This window comes from Eucalyptus grandis, chromosome 11 (genome assembly GCF_016545825.1).
Source record: "Eucalyptus grandis isolate ANBG69807.140 chromosome 11, ASM1654582v1, whole genome shotgun sequence".
NCBI classification, from domain to species: Eukaryota; Viridiplantae; Streptophyta; class Magnoliopsida; order Myrtales; family Myrtaceae; genus Eucalyptus; species Eucalyptus grandis.
The window spans coordinates 32,204,168-32,223,794 of record NC_052622.1 but is presented as its reverse complement, the minus strand read 5'-3'; the positions used below and the strand labels follow the sequence as shown (position 1 = coordinate 32,223,794).

Below are 19,627 nucleotides of genomic sequence, written 5' to 3'. Positions count from 1 at the left end.
CAAAATCTAATAAAACTGGGGACCATTCAAAGAACAAGGTTGTCGCCTTTATCAACAAATTACATGGTAGATACCTTTATGCATGTAGATGTCGATTTCACATTATGCGCCTTACCAAAACCCTAACTCAAAAACATCGAGAAGTTTACAAAAGAATGTTGTAGATTCGGCTGCTGAATTTTCATTGATTATGGCAATTAACAGCCGCAGTAGACATTGACCTATTTGGTATCAACCACATTGATTATGTTGTGGAAGAACCCAAAGGCAAGGCCGTTTGAAAGCATCATCACTCAGAGGAGAGAGACCACATGTATCTGGCAGTGAGATTTGGACTTAGTGCAATTCGTTCGATTTAACCATCTGTTTTATATAATTGTTCTGGCCCTGGTGGATTAGTTCATTAGCCGTTTCCTTCTTCTTCTTCTTCTTCTTCTTTCGCTGGTCTAAGTTCATTGGGAAGCCAACCATCTTTTAGGGTTTTATTCCTTTTACCTTTGAACTTACTTTACCCCGGCTATGTTTGCATGGTTCACAGAGTTTACCTGCAGGGAACAGCAGGCTTTCTGAATGTAGAGCTGACCCTAAAACTTGTCTTCTTCTGAGCCCTTGAACTATGCATTTGCTCAGCCAACCCCGCGGGGGGGGTTAGTTTGGAAGAGAGAGAGAGAGAGAGTCTATGATCTTGAAGCCTCCGGGTCAGCTTATGAAAAATTCATCAAAACGAACGAACGGAGTTTTTCTCTTTATGGTTTCGGCACCAACGCAACTACTTGAGAGGGTAACCTTAATCCTAGAATACGGTTCCAATGTAAATAGCGGGTTCCCATCATCTTCTGCACAACATTACTGGGAATACACTAAATTTATGCAATTTACGAGTTAGTCACGACTACTAGAGCGGTCATGAAATCAAATTGAGAAGTTTTAAGTCCTGTATTTGAGGGCCATATAGGATGATACCTTCTAAGACTAAGACCGCCAACTGTCTGCGTGCGTGTTTATGCGGATCCTAAGAATTTCCCTAATCCAAGAGGTAATTCATGTGCGGGCTCAGTTTCTTCTTGATTCGGCCTTTTGAGGATTTCTGACGGATGAAGTTATTTCACTCCGCCCCAGAAAGCGACTGGTCGAATACCTTTTAAGAAGAGGAAACAACAGGCAAAGTGGGCAGGAAATAATGTAGAGACGCAGAGAAAAAGAACTGTGTGACCCCGAAACTTTTGGCTTTTACCCAAGTTCTCACTAAGATTCCCTCCCAAAAATTTGACCTAATTGTTGAAGCACGAAATTCGAGACAAGATTGTTTAACTTGACATCTAACTCCGGTTTCACGGCACCTTTTAGGAGAACACATTGCAAAGTCGTGTGCTAGCAAAGAACACATAACCATCAATCTCTATCTAATTCCACGGCCCCAGAAGAGGAGTTTAGAATTCGCACTTTCCAAAAAATCGTGCACCAAGAACTCAGATTTCACGGTATGAACTCTTCAGGGCTTTGAAGTTTGACAAGCTAATCGACGCAGACCGGCATATTAATCACTGGTCAACTTGATGGCTTCAAAATTCCTTAAACAGCCCTAATTGACCGTATCAGGAGTGTCTGACAAACGAAGAAATGATGTCTGGGGACTTCGACAGATTCTGCAGCTAAGTTAATGTGATTGCCCAGCATGTGTGATCCAACTGCAAGAGCCACATTACTCGGACAACAGAGCCATCAGAGAGAGAACCGGAGAGCAACTTCCAGTCCTGCTTGTACCATTTTCCCCATTCTGCTTACTGTCAGATCAGATGACTCAGCGCATTAAGGCCAAAATCACGACCCTTTTTTTTTCGCATTGAGTCTCTCTTTTTTCTCTTCCAGTGTCATCAATGCTTTTGCCGTTCGGTAACTTACCAGCCCTTCCACACCCCACGCAGTATAAACTACATCATTCATTTCTTTTTTCCTTTCTGGAACAAATGGCAGACACACAAGTTCAGCGGCCTAGTGGTGCAGCATCTCATGAGTAGCACAACGCTTTTCAGCTCCCAGTGTGTCCTGTATCGATCTGAGTTTTATCTCGATGTGATAGCTCAAGGAAGAGTTTAAGGAGGAAATATGACGACAAGAAAGAAGTGCATAGTAAAAGTTCCAGCTTAAAACTGACCTCAAGGTCAGTAACCAACTACGTAGTTGCCCCTCACTCCATTAGCCAGTCTCATACATTTCATCAACTCAATTTGTAGTGTTTGGTGCGTCCATACATAATTGTTGCGTAAGTAGGGAAAAAGAAATAGGTTGGAAACTTTCGACCTCAGCTTCTTTGTCGTAGATAATAATAGGGAACTTGATCGATTAAAATGAGTCAGAAAAAGGAACTGCCACTGCGGATCAGTAACTTTCAAAAGAGAGAAAATCTCACAGATCTGGAACAACTGCATCGTCCATGACCAAACTGCAAAAAGCATTTGGATTTTATACAAGTACTGGATAACAATAAAATTTTAGCCACAGTCTGAATTTGTCCCATCAACTCCCATTATTGAAGTTAAAACAATTCGATCAACTTATATCACTCGGAGCTCTTCAAGGAGAAGGAAATTAACAACAACCGCAACGAGCACATTGGAATCTGTTGGCACAAATCTCCAAGCCATCTACGGAGCAATGCAAATATATTGTTAGTCAAATTACAGGAGGAGAATGACCAAGGCATATAGAAAAGAGGATAGATCATCCAGAAAGGTTCATACAGGAAGATACATGCATAGCCGGATATTAGGAAAATTGCATAGATGAATCAAGGCTCCATTTGTTTCGCGAAAAATGAATGATTTGAAAAATAATTTCCTGAAAATGAACAATTATATTGATCACAAAATAAATGAACGAATAAAAATTTCATTGTCCATGAAAATATTTAGACATAAATTGTTGTTAATAGATATTTTTCATTGACTAATTATCTTAAACAATACAAATAATCATTTTAAAGAAAATATTTTCCAAATCATCCATTTTCTGCTAAACAAATGGAATGAAGTATGAGCCAAGCCTAGGGCCTTATAAATTTTTATTTGCTAACTAAAGAACCATATAATTCCACTGGTCTCTGCATAACTATCTTATCTAAACTCCCAGCAAATAGGGGACCAAAACATGAATCTTCCTACTTGCAGAACAGGAAATGCTTTGATATATTATCACATGCTAAATCTTTCTCTCTGACATTCTAGAACTAGAGTAATTAATTTCCGTTCAGGTTAGATAGTCTAGAAGGTCTGTAGTGTCGGCCCGAGCAACAATTTCAGCCTGACCAATGGGTTGGCTCAGCCCGGGCCCACCCAATTATCTACTAGGTGCCAGCTTTCATTATCTACTAGGTGCCAGCTTTAATTATCAAGTATTCAATTACTTCTACAACATTACAAAAAAAAAATATCCGATCACTCGGCAAATTGTCTTCAACTTTAATCATTGCTCCAAGTAGAGAAATTTGGACTTGAACATGTTTTACCACATAAGAAAATATTCCACAGCCACACAAATACCAGTATATAAATGTGTAAAAGAGTGCCCTTAGGAAACTCATTAAACAATCAACTAATGAGGAATTTTCTCCCATGACATGCATAATCAGTTCTCTGAAAATTGAGATGGGGCCCCTAATGTGGAAAACACTACATTATTTACATCATGATCCATCCATGAGCCCCCAAATGGATGAGTTATGGAAAAATTTTGTCATGAATCAGTGGAGACCAGATGAGGAGCTTCCTATATACGAACAACAGGGAAACCGATTGGCATACTTGTGCTAATTTACTCAACTGTGACATGAATGTTGAATCGGAAAAATACGATCCAAACTAACACGTACATCATTTAAGAGGCTGCTATGCATCCAGTTTTTACATTTTTAAGAAACAGCAAAACTTGACCACAGATGCCCCATTGACCAGGGAGACTACCTCAACAAAAATCAGCTACATAAACAATGTCAAGGTAGCTAGTCAAAAAGCAGGATCGATGTAAACAAAAGTTCAAGTGATGATTGTAACGTGGCCAGATTATAAGAGCAGTTTTCTTATCTTGTAACACTGCCTTTGGTAATAAATCACTTTAATTCCATGAGAGCAGAGACCAACAGGGGTAAAATTGCTATTCATCTTTTGATTTAGCTTTAATAGAAGTGAGGGCCCAAAACAATTTCTATCCAAGCCTTTAGGCAGAACCTCTTTGTCTTAACGAATCAGAATTGCATGAAATCTTTTATATGCCATTAAAAGTCCTATGCATCATCTCTAAGTTTATTGGTTAGTCTATGAGGTAACAAAGAAAATCGGAATTAGTCTACAAGGTATTATCATTCAGCTTCTGTTCTGACTTGATCAAATAAGGGACATCAAGTGTCATCCACAGCTAACATTCCACAAGTGAAATTCGGACTACACTCAGCAGTCTGCAACCAATTGACTTAGACGAAAGCTCAATGCATCACAACACAACTTTTTTTAAAAAGAACTTCCAGCCCCTGCACCGTTTGAGTAAGTGTGAACCTGGCCGTATTCACAAGCCTACATTGCATTCTTAATACTAGCCTTCTCTTGATTCCTTTCAGATTCACGATTTTGACGTCACTTGAGATGGAGAATTAGAACTTTCCAAGTCAAGCTACTATTAAACAATGGAGATGCATATTAAGCATGTCCTTTCTGTCAAAGTCTAACTTTTCCAATAACATATGTTCTCTATGTCCAACCACCATTCAATTTGAAAATCTTCATCCGATCAAGCCTTAGACGTTGTGCAGCACTTTTTCTGACCTCAAGCATACACAAATGCCATATTGAGCTCCTTAGCAACTCCGCTAATGAGTTCCATGCATATGCTATAAAAAAAGGATTCTTTCTCTGAAGAACTGCTAGTCTTCCGCTGGTGGTTGTACAAATCCCAATAGGTAAAAAGGTCGAAATGCTAGAGAGTTGATGATACAATCCAGATGATAATTCATTCTTCATTTGTCACATTTCTCGTATGATAGATTTCCCCACACAAGGCAGACAGATTCCTAGTAATCTAATGCAGTTCATTGTCACATAAGATATCCCAAGAATGAAACAATCCTCAACTCCCAAGTGATATCTGAACAAAGAACAAATCTTGAAGCATCCAACTTCACATTTTCTCTAAGGAAAATTGAATTTAAAGCAGCCCGAATCCTTAAAGATATAATAGGAGATCATCAAAGTCAAATAGTTATTTACATAAGACATCACTTGATTTTTCGAAACTATGCTAATCTCCCTCGTACAGTAGTCAAACCTGCCAATTCTCCCGATTGCAGTGAAAACTATATAACTATTACATCACATGGGTTAAAGAGCTTCCGTTCATCGATTACTTCAGGTTTAATGGTCATGTCTGGCAATAAGTCGGCTCGGTGACAGACACAGAGAGAGAACCAATCCCAAACAAACAACCAGAAGCCTAAGGGAGACCATTCACACCGACGATTTATCTTCCTTACAATGATAAGACCAAGCAAGATCTAAAAACAAATCGCACTTCGGATTAACCCACGTAGGCCTCCACACAAAACAATTCTCAGTGAGCTTCGTCCTCGCATAAATTGTTAAAGCAAGGAAAAATATCCTATTCTTACCCTACAAACAGATCATCTAAAACCATATTTCGGATACCACATTTCATTGCACCACTACATAAACAAGAGAAATTCATGAAACCACAAAGCCCGCTCACGCACGAATGCGATTCCAGCGCCCCTCCATATCAGTTTCCGATCCACAAAATTATCTCATTGTTAGGTCCATATCAGCGCATATCGGAGAGAAGCAATTCGCCCATTCAATCCGACATTCCATCTTCATTTCGCAACACCCAAATCCACTAAAACCTCGCAAGATTCGACTTTCCAAGCTCGAATGACGTACCTATTTCTGGTAACCGCCGCCGATCGTGTCCATATCCTCCTCGACCTTGGCGGTCAGGTAGACCGGGGGGAACTCCTCGGGGGAGAAGCCCGTCCTCTCCTTCATCATCTTCACCATGTCCGGCTTCCTCAGCACGGTCTTCCGGACCGGGGGCCGGTTGCGGCGCTGGTCCCGGACGAAGTACTTGATGTCGTACACCGTCTCCGGGTCCGACGTCGGCACGCAGGCCTTGATCGGGAACGTGGCGGGGCTGGGGACGCGGTACTCCGTCGCCCTGGGGATGGACAGCTTGTACTCCGGCGAAGCGCACGGGCCGGTTAAGTCCCACGGCTTCTTGAAGTAGCGCTTTAGGGTTTGCAAGACTTTCGCCATTGCAGCGATGGAGAGACAGGGAGATGCAGAGACTGCGGGAGATGTGGAGCTGGGCTGGAGGTGGAGGTGGATGCGTGAGAGTGCAGACGCGTCGTCGTTTTGATGCAATTTTTTTTTCTTTTTCTTTTTTTCTTTTTTAAGTTCCTAATCTGTAATCCAATGTGTAATGTGTATCATCGTGCTTGAACTGTCCATGGTTCGATCAAATCCGTAAAACCATTCAAAATTTTGACAATTTTGCTCTAACTAAATTGGATGGATTTATGGTCGTAATTTCTACACTTAAGAAAGATGCGTATTTCTTTTTATCTATGACAAATTTACTTAAAACTAGTATATTTATATGATAAATTCACTTTTAACTAATTTTTTAATCATTTAAACTCTAAATCAATACACCTATCACAAATTTATTCAGCCATGGCAAGGTCAAGCATTGCCCATTGATGGTGAGGGCTTGATGGGCTCGACCTCGCCTAAAGATGGCAAGGTCAGCCTTGAGAGTAGCCTCGCCTACCTTTGCCTTTGCCTTTGATTAGCCACTAGCTAGAAGAAGGAAAATAAAAAAAAATTCTAAAGAAAAATTAAAATATTAATAAGAATTTTCCATGTGGGCACTAATCGTGCCGCGTTAATATCAATCGATCAAAATTGGGCAAATGGATTAACTTAACAAAAACAAAAGATTTATGACTCAATGGCCAAAAAATAATAATTAATGATTTAGGATTGAATTGGCACATTTGAAAAATGCTTAAGACTTTTTTGACAATTCTTTAAAAAAAATTACAATAAATGCATCACGGGAGTACATATTTTGGATTTTTGATGTCATGAAAAAATTAGGATAAATACATTATATGGATACAATTTTGAGGGTTTTGATCTCATAGAAAAAAAAGGGTTGAGATAAACAACTTTAAGGTTTTTGATGGCATAAAAAAAATTAGAGTAAATGTGTTATAATGAGTATAATTTGAGATTTTTTATGACTTTTTTTTCTTAAATTAATTACCTATATGTTACGTATGATCTATGATCTTCATTTATCTCAAACCTCACTTCTTCGAATTGACCACTTCGATCGTGAATCTCGTTAAGTGTTAGAAATCCCCCAAAACAAACTTACTTGCATTCTAAATCCCTTGACTTTTTACCACAAAAGTAAGTAGTCGAGTTAGTTGAATATTTACTCTTGCATGGTTAGTAGTCTACTTAGACACAAGTTTAGGTCTCAATTGCCCATCTACGTTGAAGAATCTTGATTCATTGGAGGTGAGTGTAAGATCGTTCTAGCTCCAAATCAACTCTTGTTCAATGGGGTTATAATTTACTCGAATGTGAAGTGATTAAGACTCGAATAGAAGCCCGACATTTATACAGAAGCAATCACTTGTTCCCAAGTCTTCCTTGTAATTGAGCATGGATTGGAGAATCGAATTGAATTGAACCAAATTGAATTGATCAAATGACCCACCACCCCTGGCGTCCCACTAATACCCTAAGCGACCGTGAGGGGATTCGAGTTCCTCCCCTTCGTGAGGGGGAGAGAGCCTAAACATCGCGACCACCAAGGCAGTGATTGAATCGATCAATTTTGAGTCATTCACAATTCCTAAAATCCAGAATCGGTAAATATCAGTCCAATGCACATGAACCCATCCACTTGGACTATACCGATATATAATTTAATTATCATTATTCTAAAAGCCTAATTCTCATTCTTTTCTTGCAACCTAGTTATATTAGTCACTCACTTTCAGCTTATCACGAGCTTATTTTATTAACAAAACTCGTGTAGTAGTTTAGACTATGGCCCTGCATGGAAACGTTCCAAAAAAATGTTTTTGGAACACTTTTATATCTTTTTTGTTCAGGAACAAAAAAAAAACGCGTTCGGTTGCGTTTCTATTCTTTTTGTTTTTGTTCCCGGAACAAAATTGGAAAAAAAGAAACACAAAAAGTTGCTCTAGAGAAAAGAAACACTTCTTCAAAGCCAAAAAGAAACGCTTCTCTTCTTCTCTCTCTTCTCTTTTCTTCTTCTTTTTTTCTTCTTTTTTCTTTGGCCGGCGACGCCGTCGAGGGTCGGCGACCTTGCTGGAGCGTCGTCGGCCCCCGGCGAGGCCGAGCTCGCCCAGCCAAGGCGAGGCTCGGCCTCGCTCGAGGGGAGATCTTCGGCTAGGGTTCCGGCGAGGGGCTCCGGAGGACGGTGCGACGGCGGCGCGACACTAGAGGCTTCGGGATCAACACGGGGCGACGCGGGCAAAGACTGGCGGATGGCGTCGCGAATGGCGTGGTGAGATCGGGACGGCGTCGAGCTGCGGGCTTCGGGGCGCAGATGCTCGGCTCCAATGGCAGGGCGGCGAGGCTCGGCCTCGCCCCCGCCGGTGAGGCCGAGCCACGCCCAACCACGGCGAGCCTCGCCAACCACGGCCGGCCGAAAGAAGAAAGAAATAAAAAGAAAGGAAAAAATGGAAAATAAAATAAAAATATTAAAAAATTAAAAGAAACAAAAAAAAAAAAATTTACCAAACGTGTTTATATTCATTTTTATTACCGAAACAAACGTTACCAAACGCGTTCTTTTGTTCAAAAACCGTTCCGGAACATAAACATTTTTTTTTTATTTGTTCGAGAACAGAAAAGAGCAGAAATGTTTCCATGCGGGGCCTAAGTCATCGAACCAGGTGAACGAAGAAGAAAGAGCCGAAGGTCGTAGGGAAGAAAATATTCGAGAGAAGGAATGCCCTTACTTCATTGATTGTATCTTCTGTACAAAGATGTATATAATACAAAAGAAATAATAATAAAAAGCAAGTTTATATTTCCTGAATATCCTATGATCTTTCTAATCCTAATATAGACACAAACATAGCAATTTACAAATCATCCCGATCCTGCAGATCATATCTTCCAACACTCCCCCTCAAGCTGGTGGCTTGTATATGTCCAAGACGCCCAGCTTGCTTAGAAGATATGCGTGTTGTCTCTGACATAGAGGTTTAGTGAACATGTCCGCCGGTTGCTCCGTGGTTCTGATTTCTCTAGTCTGGATAACTCCTTCTTGAATCTTCTCTCTAGTGAAATGGCAATCCACCTCTATGTGTTTTGTCCTTTCATGAACTATGGGATTTGTTGCAAGCTTGAGTGCTAAATTGTTGTCACAGAAGAGTGTAGTAGGTCCCTTAATTTGTGCCCCGAGATCCATAAGCAAACCTCTTAACCAAACTATTTCACAAACAGTTTTGGTCATAGATCGATACTCGGCTTCAGTTGAAGATAAGGACACAGTTGATTGTTTCTTCGTCTTCCATGAAAGCAATGATTCCCCAAATTTGATACAGAAACCAGTAATAGATCTTCTTCATGGGACATGTAGCATAATCCGCATCGCAATAGGCTTTCATTTCCATGTTGCATTTCCGAGAAAGAAGTATTCCCAATCCTGGGCATGTCTTCAAATATCTCACAATTTTCAAAGCTGCATTCATGTGAGATTGTTTTGGACTGTGCATGAATTGGCTGAGAGTCTGAACTACATAGCAGATGTCCGGCCTCGTCATGGTAAGATAGATAAGTTTCCCTACAAGTCTCTGATATCCTGATGGATCTTTCAATAATGGATCATCAGAAGAAGATACTTCAGCATCATAGTCAACGGAAGTCAGCTTGACATTTTGCTCGATGGGAATAATGGCAGGTTTGCAACCTAACAATCCTGCTTCTGATATAATCTCCATTATGAATTTCCGCTGACTGGGTGAAATTCCCTGATCTGAACGAGTTATCTCAATTCCGAGAAAATACTTAGGCGAGCTTAAATCTTTGATATGGAAAGTGGAATGCAGATATTCTTTCAGATTCTTGACAGCTGAGTCATCATTGCCCATGATGAGTATGTCATCAACATAAATCATCAAATAAATAGACAACATACCTTTCTTCCAAGTGAACAATGCATAGTCATATTTAGATTGTTTGAATCCAGCAGCAACAAGAGCACTAGTAAATTTGGCATACCATTGACAGGAAGCTTGTTTCAATCCATACAGAGATTTGCGGAGATGACATACCTTAGACTCCCCCTGTCTCCGTAATCCTAGTGGAAGATCCATGTAGATTGCTTCATCCAAATCGCCATGTAAGAAAGCGTTATGTACATCCATTTGATGTAATGGTCAGTCTCGAAACGCAGCAACTGACAGGAAGGAACGAACGGTGACATCTTTGGCTACTGGAGAGAAGGTTTCATGATAATCAAAACCTTATCGTTGTGTGAAACCTTTGGCCACGAGTCGAGCCTTATATCTCTCTATAGAACCATATGCTCGATACTTAATTTTATATACCCACTTACACCCAATAGGTTTTCTATGAGTGGGTAATGGCACAATATCCCAAGTATGATTTTCCACTAAAGTCTGTAATTCTACCTCCATGGCCTTTTGCCAACGTGGATCATGCATTGCTTCATTATAACTAGATGGTTCTTGCCCCTCAGAAATATGGCTCATGCAACATAAATGTTCTGACGATAACCTATCAAATGAAATATAGGATGAGATAGGATATCGAGTACCTGGAGATCCTGATTGAGCACATACATAGTCCTTCGTCCAGATAGGTGGACGACTAACTCGACCAGATCGCCGAGGTTCTTCATGCTGAATAAAAGTCGAGTCTTCATTAGTACTCAATTCTGGAAGAGCTGTAAGATGAGAATCTCTTTCTTGGGGGTCCTTGTCAATTGAATGATCCATATTGGCCTCAGTAGACATCGGGGATTGTGCAGCAATGGATTCTGAATTTCTGGGAGGAGGAATAATAATGTAAGATTCTCCAGAAGATGACTCCTCCTCTGATAAAGATCGATTAATGCCTGGCCCTTCCTTTTGAGGTATATGAAGAGCATCTTTGAAAGGGAAAATGTCTTCATAGAAAACCACATCTCTGCTCACAAAGAACTTCTCTGTGGATGGTTCATAAACACGATATCCTTTCTTCAGATTTGAATATTCCATGAATATACACTGTCTTGCACGAGGTTCCATCTTATCCCTGTGCCCTACCGTGGTCACATAGCATAGGCACCCAAAGACTCTGAGATGACTCAAATCCGGTTTCTTCCCATACAGTATTTCGAAAGGAGTTTTTCCTTTAAGAATGTGTGATGGCATACGATTGATTAGGTATACTGCTGTGACTACACAATCTCTCCAAAAAATTTCAGGAATAGAAGCCTGAAACTTAAGAGCCCGTGCTACTTCCAATAAGTGGCGGAGCTTTCTTTCAACCACTACATTTTGTTGTGGAGTATATGTACAAGAGCTTTCATGCAAAATTTCATTTAAGGAAAGAAAAGAAGCACATTCCCCATTAAAGAATTCTCTACCATTGTCAGTACGTATACGACGAATTGATTTCCTAAATTGATTTTTGGACAAAGCAAGGAAAGTTTTCAGGTGAGAAAGGACCTGAGCCTTTGATTGCATGAGAAATATTCATGTCGCACGTGAAAAATCATCTACGATTGTCAGGAAAAAACGAGACCCATCATGATTCAAAGTGTGATAGGGTCCCTAGACATCAGCATGAATTAATGAGAATATTTCATTGACTTGAGAAGTGCTATTTGGGAAAGGAGGACGTGTCTGTTTTGCTAATGGACAAACAGGGCACTGAGGACAAGGAAATAAAGCAGTATGACCCAATCTTTGATGATAAAGAAGATTCTTATCATTGATAGTAGTATTACACAATGATTTATTGGAAGATAATTGAAAATTCATCCAGAAATATAGCCCTTGAAAAACTCTACCCAAGTCCATTAGTTTTCCAGTCGAAAGGGCCTGAAAGAAACATTTATCAGATTTGAATAAGATACGACAGGAATTTTCTTCACAAGCTCGAGATACTGACATGAGATTGAACTGGAAATTAGGAATGTAAAGCACATTTCAAAGTGTAAAATGAGAACTAAGATTCACAGTGCCAATCATTTCAACTTGGATCATGCTTCCATTTGAGAGCTGAACAGATTTGGGAAAGGACAATTTTCTGATATTTGAAAGCAAGCTCATATCACAGACAATATGGTCATTGGCACCTGAATCAATAATCCATGCATTCTTCGAAATTGTATTTGCCAGGCAATAAGAAGTACCTGTGAAACTTCAGATTTATCAGAGGTGTCCAACTTCCTCAGAGCCTCCATAAGTCCCTGATAGTCATCATGACTAATTGTCTTTTCCGCTGATTGTCCTGATACTTGAAAAATCTAGGAAAATTTTCCCTTTTCTTTTTCTCCAGGTTTCCCATGCAATTTCTAGCAATTCTCTACTGTGTGATGTGGACGTTTACAATAGTCACAGTATATTTTACCTTTGCCTTTGGAGGTAAAATTTCTCGGGCCTAAATGATTCCCGTTCGCAAGCTGTGAGATTTGGGCCAAAGTCGGCCCATATGACACTTTTGCTCCACCGAATAAGTCCCCGCGCATGATTTCTGGCCCATGAATGCCTCGCGGCCCATCTGGGCCGGTCCAACCGTAAACATTTCGCAGCCCATCTAGGCCAACTGCGCGGCTTCCTCCTAAACCGTCCGATTTGCCTCCTCCCAGGGACGAACGAGAGCCGTCCGATCGCCCTATATATTCGAGATGGCTAGGGTTCTCCTCGAGAAAGCCTAGTTCCGCCCCTTTCGGTCCTCTCTCTCCTCCGCTCCTCGACGAAGATCAAGCTAGGGTTTTCGCCGCCAACGCCATTCCATTTCCGCCTCTGTTGTAATCTCCTGTTCTTTGTTGATTCTCTTCTTGCACGGCTAGTTGATAGATTCAGCCGATGCTCGGTAGGGGCTCCACAGTCAAGATCTGGGAATGAAACAGGAGGTAAGTCTCGTTGAGTATGAGGAGAAATCTCGTCGCCTTTTCCCTTTCGCGCATCCGTTTGTATTGTTGTAAAATCGGCTCGGGCCAGTCGAACCTTTCTTCAGCTTGCCTCAAGTTCATTCCATAATGCCGAAAGTTTATTATATACGGTTGCAATGGACATGTTTCCCTGTTTAAGCTCCGAGATTTGTTGTGTTAACGAAAAAATCTTGACTTGATCAAGTTTTCCAAACATTTCTTTGATGTTCTCCCACATCTGTTTTGAATCCTCCGTCGGAGGGAGTCTGGCCGTGACTTCGGTTGTTATGCAATTTCCAATCCATGTTCTAACTAACTAGTTGCATTTTCTCCAAAACGTGCCATCTTTTCGTTGATTGGGATCGGTATTGTCCCATCGAGAAATCCATCTTTGTCTTTTGTTACTAGTGCCCGTCAAAATTCTCGCGACTAGCTCGAGTAATTGTCGGCACCGGTCAATTGCTGGCTAATAAGCTTCAATTCCGATCCGTCGGCATTAGTCGTGTGAAGCGGGTCGCCTGGTTCCGGTCAGGCACCGGTAGCAAAAAACTAATAAGGAAAAATTCCGGGTCCGAGATTCGGTCCGGTTCCTTGACCCACATAACCCGCATGACCCGTATTGAGAAAGGTCGGGTAATGGTTTCCTCCCATGCCCGATCCAGGTGTGCCGCCCGTCTGCTCTATTCTGATGGTTGCGCTTGCCCCTTCGCCGGTTGGTAGGCCTCCATCGGAACCAACGTTGCTTTGGTAGCCTCCAAGCAGTGATGCATTTGGGTTTGGCCTAGGGAACCATGGATATGGTACCCACCGGTATGGATGGCCCATAAACGGTGCCCCCAGTTGACCGAGCTTGGAATGGCTGCCATTGCACGTGTTGTGCTTGTTGATGCGCTTTGCGGGTTGTTACGGGAGGAAGTCACGACGAGAGGGTCTTGGGTTTGCGAGGTTTCTGGTGGTGTTGCAGTTTTATCGCTTGAAGGAGAGAGAGGTAAGGTCTTGTGTTTTAGGCATGATGAAAAAATTTCTTCCCTAAAGAAAATAACGATTCCTATGGCAACCCCTTTGCAGATTTGGAGTTCCGTGAGGCAATCGAAGCGGAAGCAATGAAAGATTCAGAACTTTAAGAAGGCTTTGATACCATGTCAACGAACTAGGTGAACGAAGAAGAAAGAGCTGAAGGTCATAGGGAAGAAAATATTCGAGAGAAGGAATGCCCTTACTTCATTGATTGTATCTTCTGTACAAAGATGTATATCCTATGATCTTTCTAATCCTAATATAGACACAAACATATCAATTTACAAATCATCCTGATCCTGCAGATCATATCTTCCAACAGACTATGCAACAACCTTTGCAGCCTTGTAGGAAATAAGAAAAAAGAAAAAAGAGGAGATACCATTGGTTCTGGAACACATTTGGTAACCGGACCAAGTGGGCCGGCCCTTTTGGTCCCATTGACGATTCCCCTTTCAAAGTGGGAATCGATTTACTTTGGACAAAAAGTGAATCACTTAACTTTTTTTATTTAATGGAAAAAATTCGCTTGTTCATCCCCATGAATATATTCACACATAGATTATTATCGATAATGAAAAATGCTTTTTATAGATTATAACCGATTTACTTTTAGAAAATGTTTTTGAAATTATTAAATTTCCACTAAACGAATGAAGCCATAAATCTAGGCGATAATCACAACTATAGAATCCGTAAACGAGACAAATGTGCGGAACAGCTGCAATCAATAAATCAAAGGAAGAATAAATAAACACGTGGGGGAAAAAAAAAGGAAAAGAAAAGAGGAGGGACAGCGGCGGAAGTCATCATCGCCAGCTCTCGAAATCATCCTATCAAATCAAAACCCGAAATACGCAAAAGCTTTCCTTTTCTTCCTCCGAGCATCTTTGTAGTGTCCTGTGGTTTGTCTTCCGACAGCAGCAGCAGCAGCAGCAGCAGCTCCTTTCCTTCTTTCTCCTTCTCTTTTAAGCAAACCGCCCCCTTTAGATCTCGAGCTCTCGAGCTTACCCGGATCACCGACGAGGTACTTTTGCTTTCTCTCTCGCTGCCCCCGCCCCCCCCCGCCCCGTCTCCATTCCCCCGGCTTTCCCGTTTTCTTGCTCGGGCGCGAGATCTGGTCTTTCGCTGGCGAGACGGCTCTCGTTTTTCTTGCTCGCGCGCGTCCCTATCCTCGGAGGTCTCTCGTTGGTTTCGCGTCGTTCTCGTCTCTCGTGGGAGTTACTGTGAATTCTTTTTTTTTCTTTTTCGAGATTACCCGTTTTGCCTGTGACCCGGATGTTGACTCGGTCGTGGGCATTGAATCTTGTTCGGCAGGTTTTCCCGTCTCTGCCCTTCTTGATTTGTTTTCCGTGGGTTCGACGTTGCGGCGTGCCGGCCGGGTTTTTGCGCGAGGTGTCTCGAGCGTTCGATGTGGTTTTTGTTTGTATGGATATTCGTTTGTTGTTTGTTAGGAATAATGCCTGTTGCTGCCGATGCCGTGCTTCGCTTAACCATGTGGTTGGATTTGGTGAACGGTTGCGACCCTCTTTGATTTGAAGCGTGACTTCTAATGTCCTGTTGGCTTTAGCATACTTGCACTTGTAAATTTCGGTATTGGATGTATTGGCATTGCTTAGCTAAAAAGGTTAACCGGTTCTTCTCGACGATCATTTGTTAGTTTTCTTAATGGGAGTGTTGTTTCTCCGTTAGCTGCTGTATGCTGCAATAGGAGGGATTGTTGGAAGTATCATTTGGTACCTTTTGTAATGGAGGCTTGTTGGGTCAATTTTACAGCTGATTCGTCTAGCCTGGACTACTGCTGGGAAGTTTGGTGGTCGAATTCTTATCGTTATGGCGGTGCAAGAAGCTGGTTCAGCCCCTACTCCCGGCGCGCAAGTTGTGGCTAATGCCTTTGTGGAGCAGTATTACCACATCCTTCACCAGTCTCCTGGTCTGGTTCATAGATTTTACCAGGACTCGAGTGTTCTAGGTCGGCCAGATGTCAGTGGCAACATAACAACGGTTAAAACAACGCAAGTAAGTGCATCACTCGGGATGACTGCTTCCATTTCATCTAGAACCATAACTAATGCTGCTGAGAAAACTTAGGCATTATTCCTATGTCAGATGTCATTGATACATATAAAGACGCAAGTTTCATCATGTTTCTTCTGGTTTTGGCTCAGAATCTCTCTCCTTCTCTTTCAAATTTTTCTGCTTGGGCCTTACGCATTTAACCCGAGTCATGCATGCTACATGCCCGGTGCGTGCATGGAAAAGCCTTTAATTTATCTTAACTACGGGGAACAACTCGGTTAAGGATGTGATTTTAAGAGCATCTGATATAAATCTGCAATGCACCTTTTGCCATGACGTATGCAAGGAGGAGAAAATTCAGCAAGCTATTAATTTCTCAGAAAACTATTTGTTACTTCATATATGTGTACATTCAACTTCCTGATCATTGTGGAAAAAATAGCTTCATATATGCAAGTTTTCTCTCTTTCTCCTACTGAGTAAGAAGTGGCATCTAATATAGCGAGACATATTATGGCCGCATCAATTTTTCAACCAAGTATCTTGCTTGACATGCAAAGATATTAGTTGGCTAACACATCGTTCCACCTTCATTTACTGAATCAGGCTATCAACGAAAAGATACTCTCTTTGAACTATGAGGATTATACGGCAGAGATAGAAACAGCAGATGCTCAGGAGTCCTATGGTAATGGTGTGATTGTTTTGGTAACTGGATGCTTAACTGGAAAGGACCATGTGAGGAGAAAATTCACTCAGACATTCTTTCTAGCTCCCCAAGAAAAAGGATACTTCGTTTTGAACGATGTTTTTAGGTTTCTTGAGGAGAATGAACCAATACCTATCCATTCTACTGCAAACAATGGCATAAGTAATGCCACTGCAACAGCTGCCTTGCCTCTAGAACAAGGTCGGACATATTCTCTAAATATGTTTTATCTATTGTAATCTTTCTTTTTATTTAGAAGGGGGTCATTTTCTGGTGCACAGAGCCTGCCAAGGTTCCCGATGAACTTGCTGCAAAGCTGCCGACTCCCTTGGTGGAGGAGGAACAGCTTAATAATGGACCCGAGATTCTTATTCCTTCTGGCAATGGAGGATATGTGATTGAAGACAAGGCTATTGAATCCACTCCTCATAAGATTGATTCCTGCTTGGCAAGTGAGGAAGATGCTCCAAAGAAATCTTATGCATCAATTGTAAGTCTGTATGGTTAAATCTTATTTTGAACTTTTCTTTCTCTTGGGTAGGGACCCTGATTTGCTTAAGAAAGAAACTTTATGGTTCTTTTATAGGTCAAAGTAATGCAAGGGCATGCAGTGACCAGCAAAGTAACTGTTCCTTCCAAGATGGAAAGGACTCCACCACCACCTGCAAGCGATACTCAACAGCTATCTAAGAAAGCTTCTGTCATAACTCCCAACCCTAGTACTGACATTGCCCCTGAAAGCAGTGATGTTCATGAAGAAGGTTTATAGCTCTCTTTTAAGTTTTCTTCTTTTGCTATGTTTTAACACTGCACATGCAGATGCACGCTTACAAATGTAGGCAATTGATGTGGGAATGGAATGAGCAGGTCTGCAATTTTGGTCATGCTAAGCGTTGGTCACGCCCTTACCAACTTTAGAGTTGGGTCGATTCCCTTTGTCAACAAAAAATATCCAGTTAGAAAAATCAAGATTTCTTAAAGAGCATTGAATTTGATATTGTTATTTGCATAAATGTCAAAATTCTTCTTCTTTTTTTAATTAATTCATTGGTTTTGTTCTTACCAGCAGCAGAGGGTCGTTCGATATTCATCCGGAACTTGCCTTTTGACGCAACAGTTGAACAGCTTGAGGAGGAGTTTAAAAAATTTGGGCCTATCAAGAGTAATGGCATTCAAGTTAGGAGTTCTAAGGTGAGATATATGATTATTCTGTAATTTCCTCAGGTTCTATTTTTTCAATGTAGTGTTCTCACCCCCTATTCTCTTCCATTCTAAAGCAAGGTTCGTGCTTTGGCTTCATCGAGTTTGAAACATCAAGTTCCAGGGAAAGTGCTCTTAAGGTATTTCCTCCTGCAGAACACTTTGGGAAAGAAACATGACTACACTTTATTTGGCAGTGCTGCAATAGTTAGCTTCATAGAGTTTTGTTGGCAAGGCACCAATAGCTTGTGAAATTTGTGAGTCATTGTCAAACTCTTGAGCATTTGCCGTATGATATTCTTTGTTGTACAGTTCATGTGCCACATTTCCTGAATGAATATTCAGTTGAGAACTTTGTATGTCAGTTCATGAGCAAACTAACGTGGCATCAATATTAGATGGACTACTTCAGGCATTGCTTGGTACATACTTGTCTTTAACCAGACGTACTTGACACTAAATTTGCAGGCATCACCAATAACAATCGGGGATCATCGAGCGTTAATCGAAGAGAAGAGAACTACTACCCAAGGTGAAATGCATAGATATAGACCTAGAGGCAAATTTAGTGTTGTTTAGAAGCTTGAACCCTAATATTCTCCCTATGTTGAAAGATAACTAATCCTCTGGTCTTTTGTTCAGTGGCAAACAGTGGAAGAGGGAGGTATTCTTTGGGAAGAGGCGGATTCAGGAATGACAGTTTTAGGGGCCGCCGGAACTTTGGTGGCGGCCGGGGCTATGGAAGGAATGACTTCCGAAACCAAGGGGAATTCTCGCCGAGGGGTCCAATGGGACGCGGTGGAGACGGCTATCAACGCGCTTATCAGAATGGGAATGCAAAGGGCAGCCGTGAAGGTGCAAATTGAATGGATGGCGCTGCATAAAGTAACATTGACGTGACAAGACAGCAGTAGTAAGTAGGCAAGCAATTTTGAGAGTAGAGAGCTGTTCCGATCGACCTCTTTTTGCTCATCACGGTTTTTTCTTGTTTCGATTTTTAACAAAGGTATAGTCATTTGGGTAATATTGCAGTTTGTGCAATTTTTTTGGCTGCCGGCGGTTTCTCTGGTCGGTACATACCTTGTAGACAAACCTTTGGCTGCTAGCAGGTCCATCTATTGATCAATGTGAGACTTCAATTGAGTTTTGTGATTGACCCTCGACTATAGTCATCTTCCCTTGATGATCATTGATAGCCAATGCATCCATCTTGATTTCTAAGTATCGTCGTTATCGCTTTATTTCGTTTGATATTCATCCTCCCGTGACGATTGCTAATGCTTCTATTTTTATTTCTGAGAATTGCAGTCGTTTTCGCCTTCGGTTTGTAGGGCCTTTGCTTTCCTTATGCTCTTTTAGTTTTGTTCAAGGAAAGCGAAGGGTTGTAACATAAAAAAAGCAACAAAACATTCGCATGTCAATATTATAATGATTTAAAAAAATTCTATTTGCTTTCGTATAAGA

At 41.3% G+C, this 19,627-nt stretch overlaps 1 protein-coding gene across 2 annotated transcripts; it reads left to right on the top strand.

Annotated features, from left to right (window-relative positions):
- The first annotated feature begins 15,080 nt into the window (after positions 1-15,080).
- LOC104426021 (nuclear transport factor 2) lies at positions 15,081-19,346 on the top strand. Of its 2 annotated transcripts, none has more exons than XM_010038940.3 (9): positions 15,081-15,262; positions 16,012-16,254; positions 16,861-17,164; positions 17,245-17,453; positions 17,550-17,724; positions 18,033-18,154; positions 18,241-18,303; positions 18,632-18,695; positions 18,806-19,346. In XM_010038940.3, the coding sequence occupies exons 2-9, from the start codon at positions 16,069-16,071 to the stop codon at positions 19,027-19,029; spliced, it is 1,347 nt and encodes a 448-aa protein (XP_010037242.2). In that variant the 5' UTR covers positions 15,081-15,262; positions 16,012-16,068; the 3' UTR covers positions 19,030-19,346. The 2 variants fall into 2 exon arrangements, with proteins under 2 accessions (XP_010037242.2, XP_010037241.2); XM_010038939.3 differs by having other exon boundaries at positions 15,082-15,262; positions 18,030-18,154.
- The last annotated feature ends 281 nt before the right edge of the window (positions 19,347-19,627 follow it).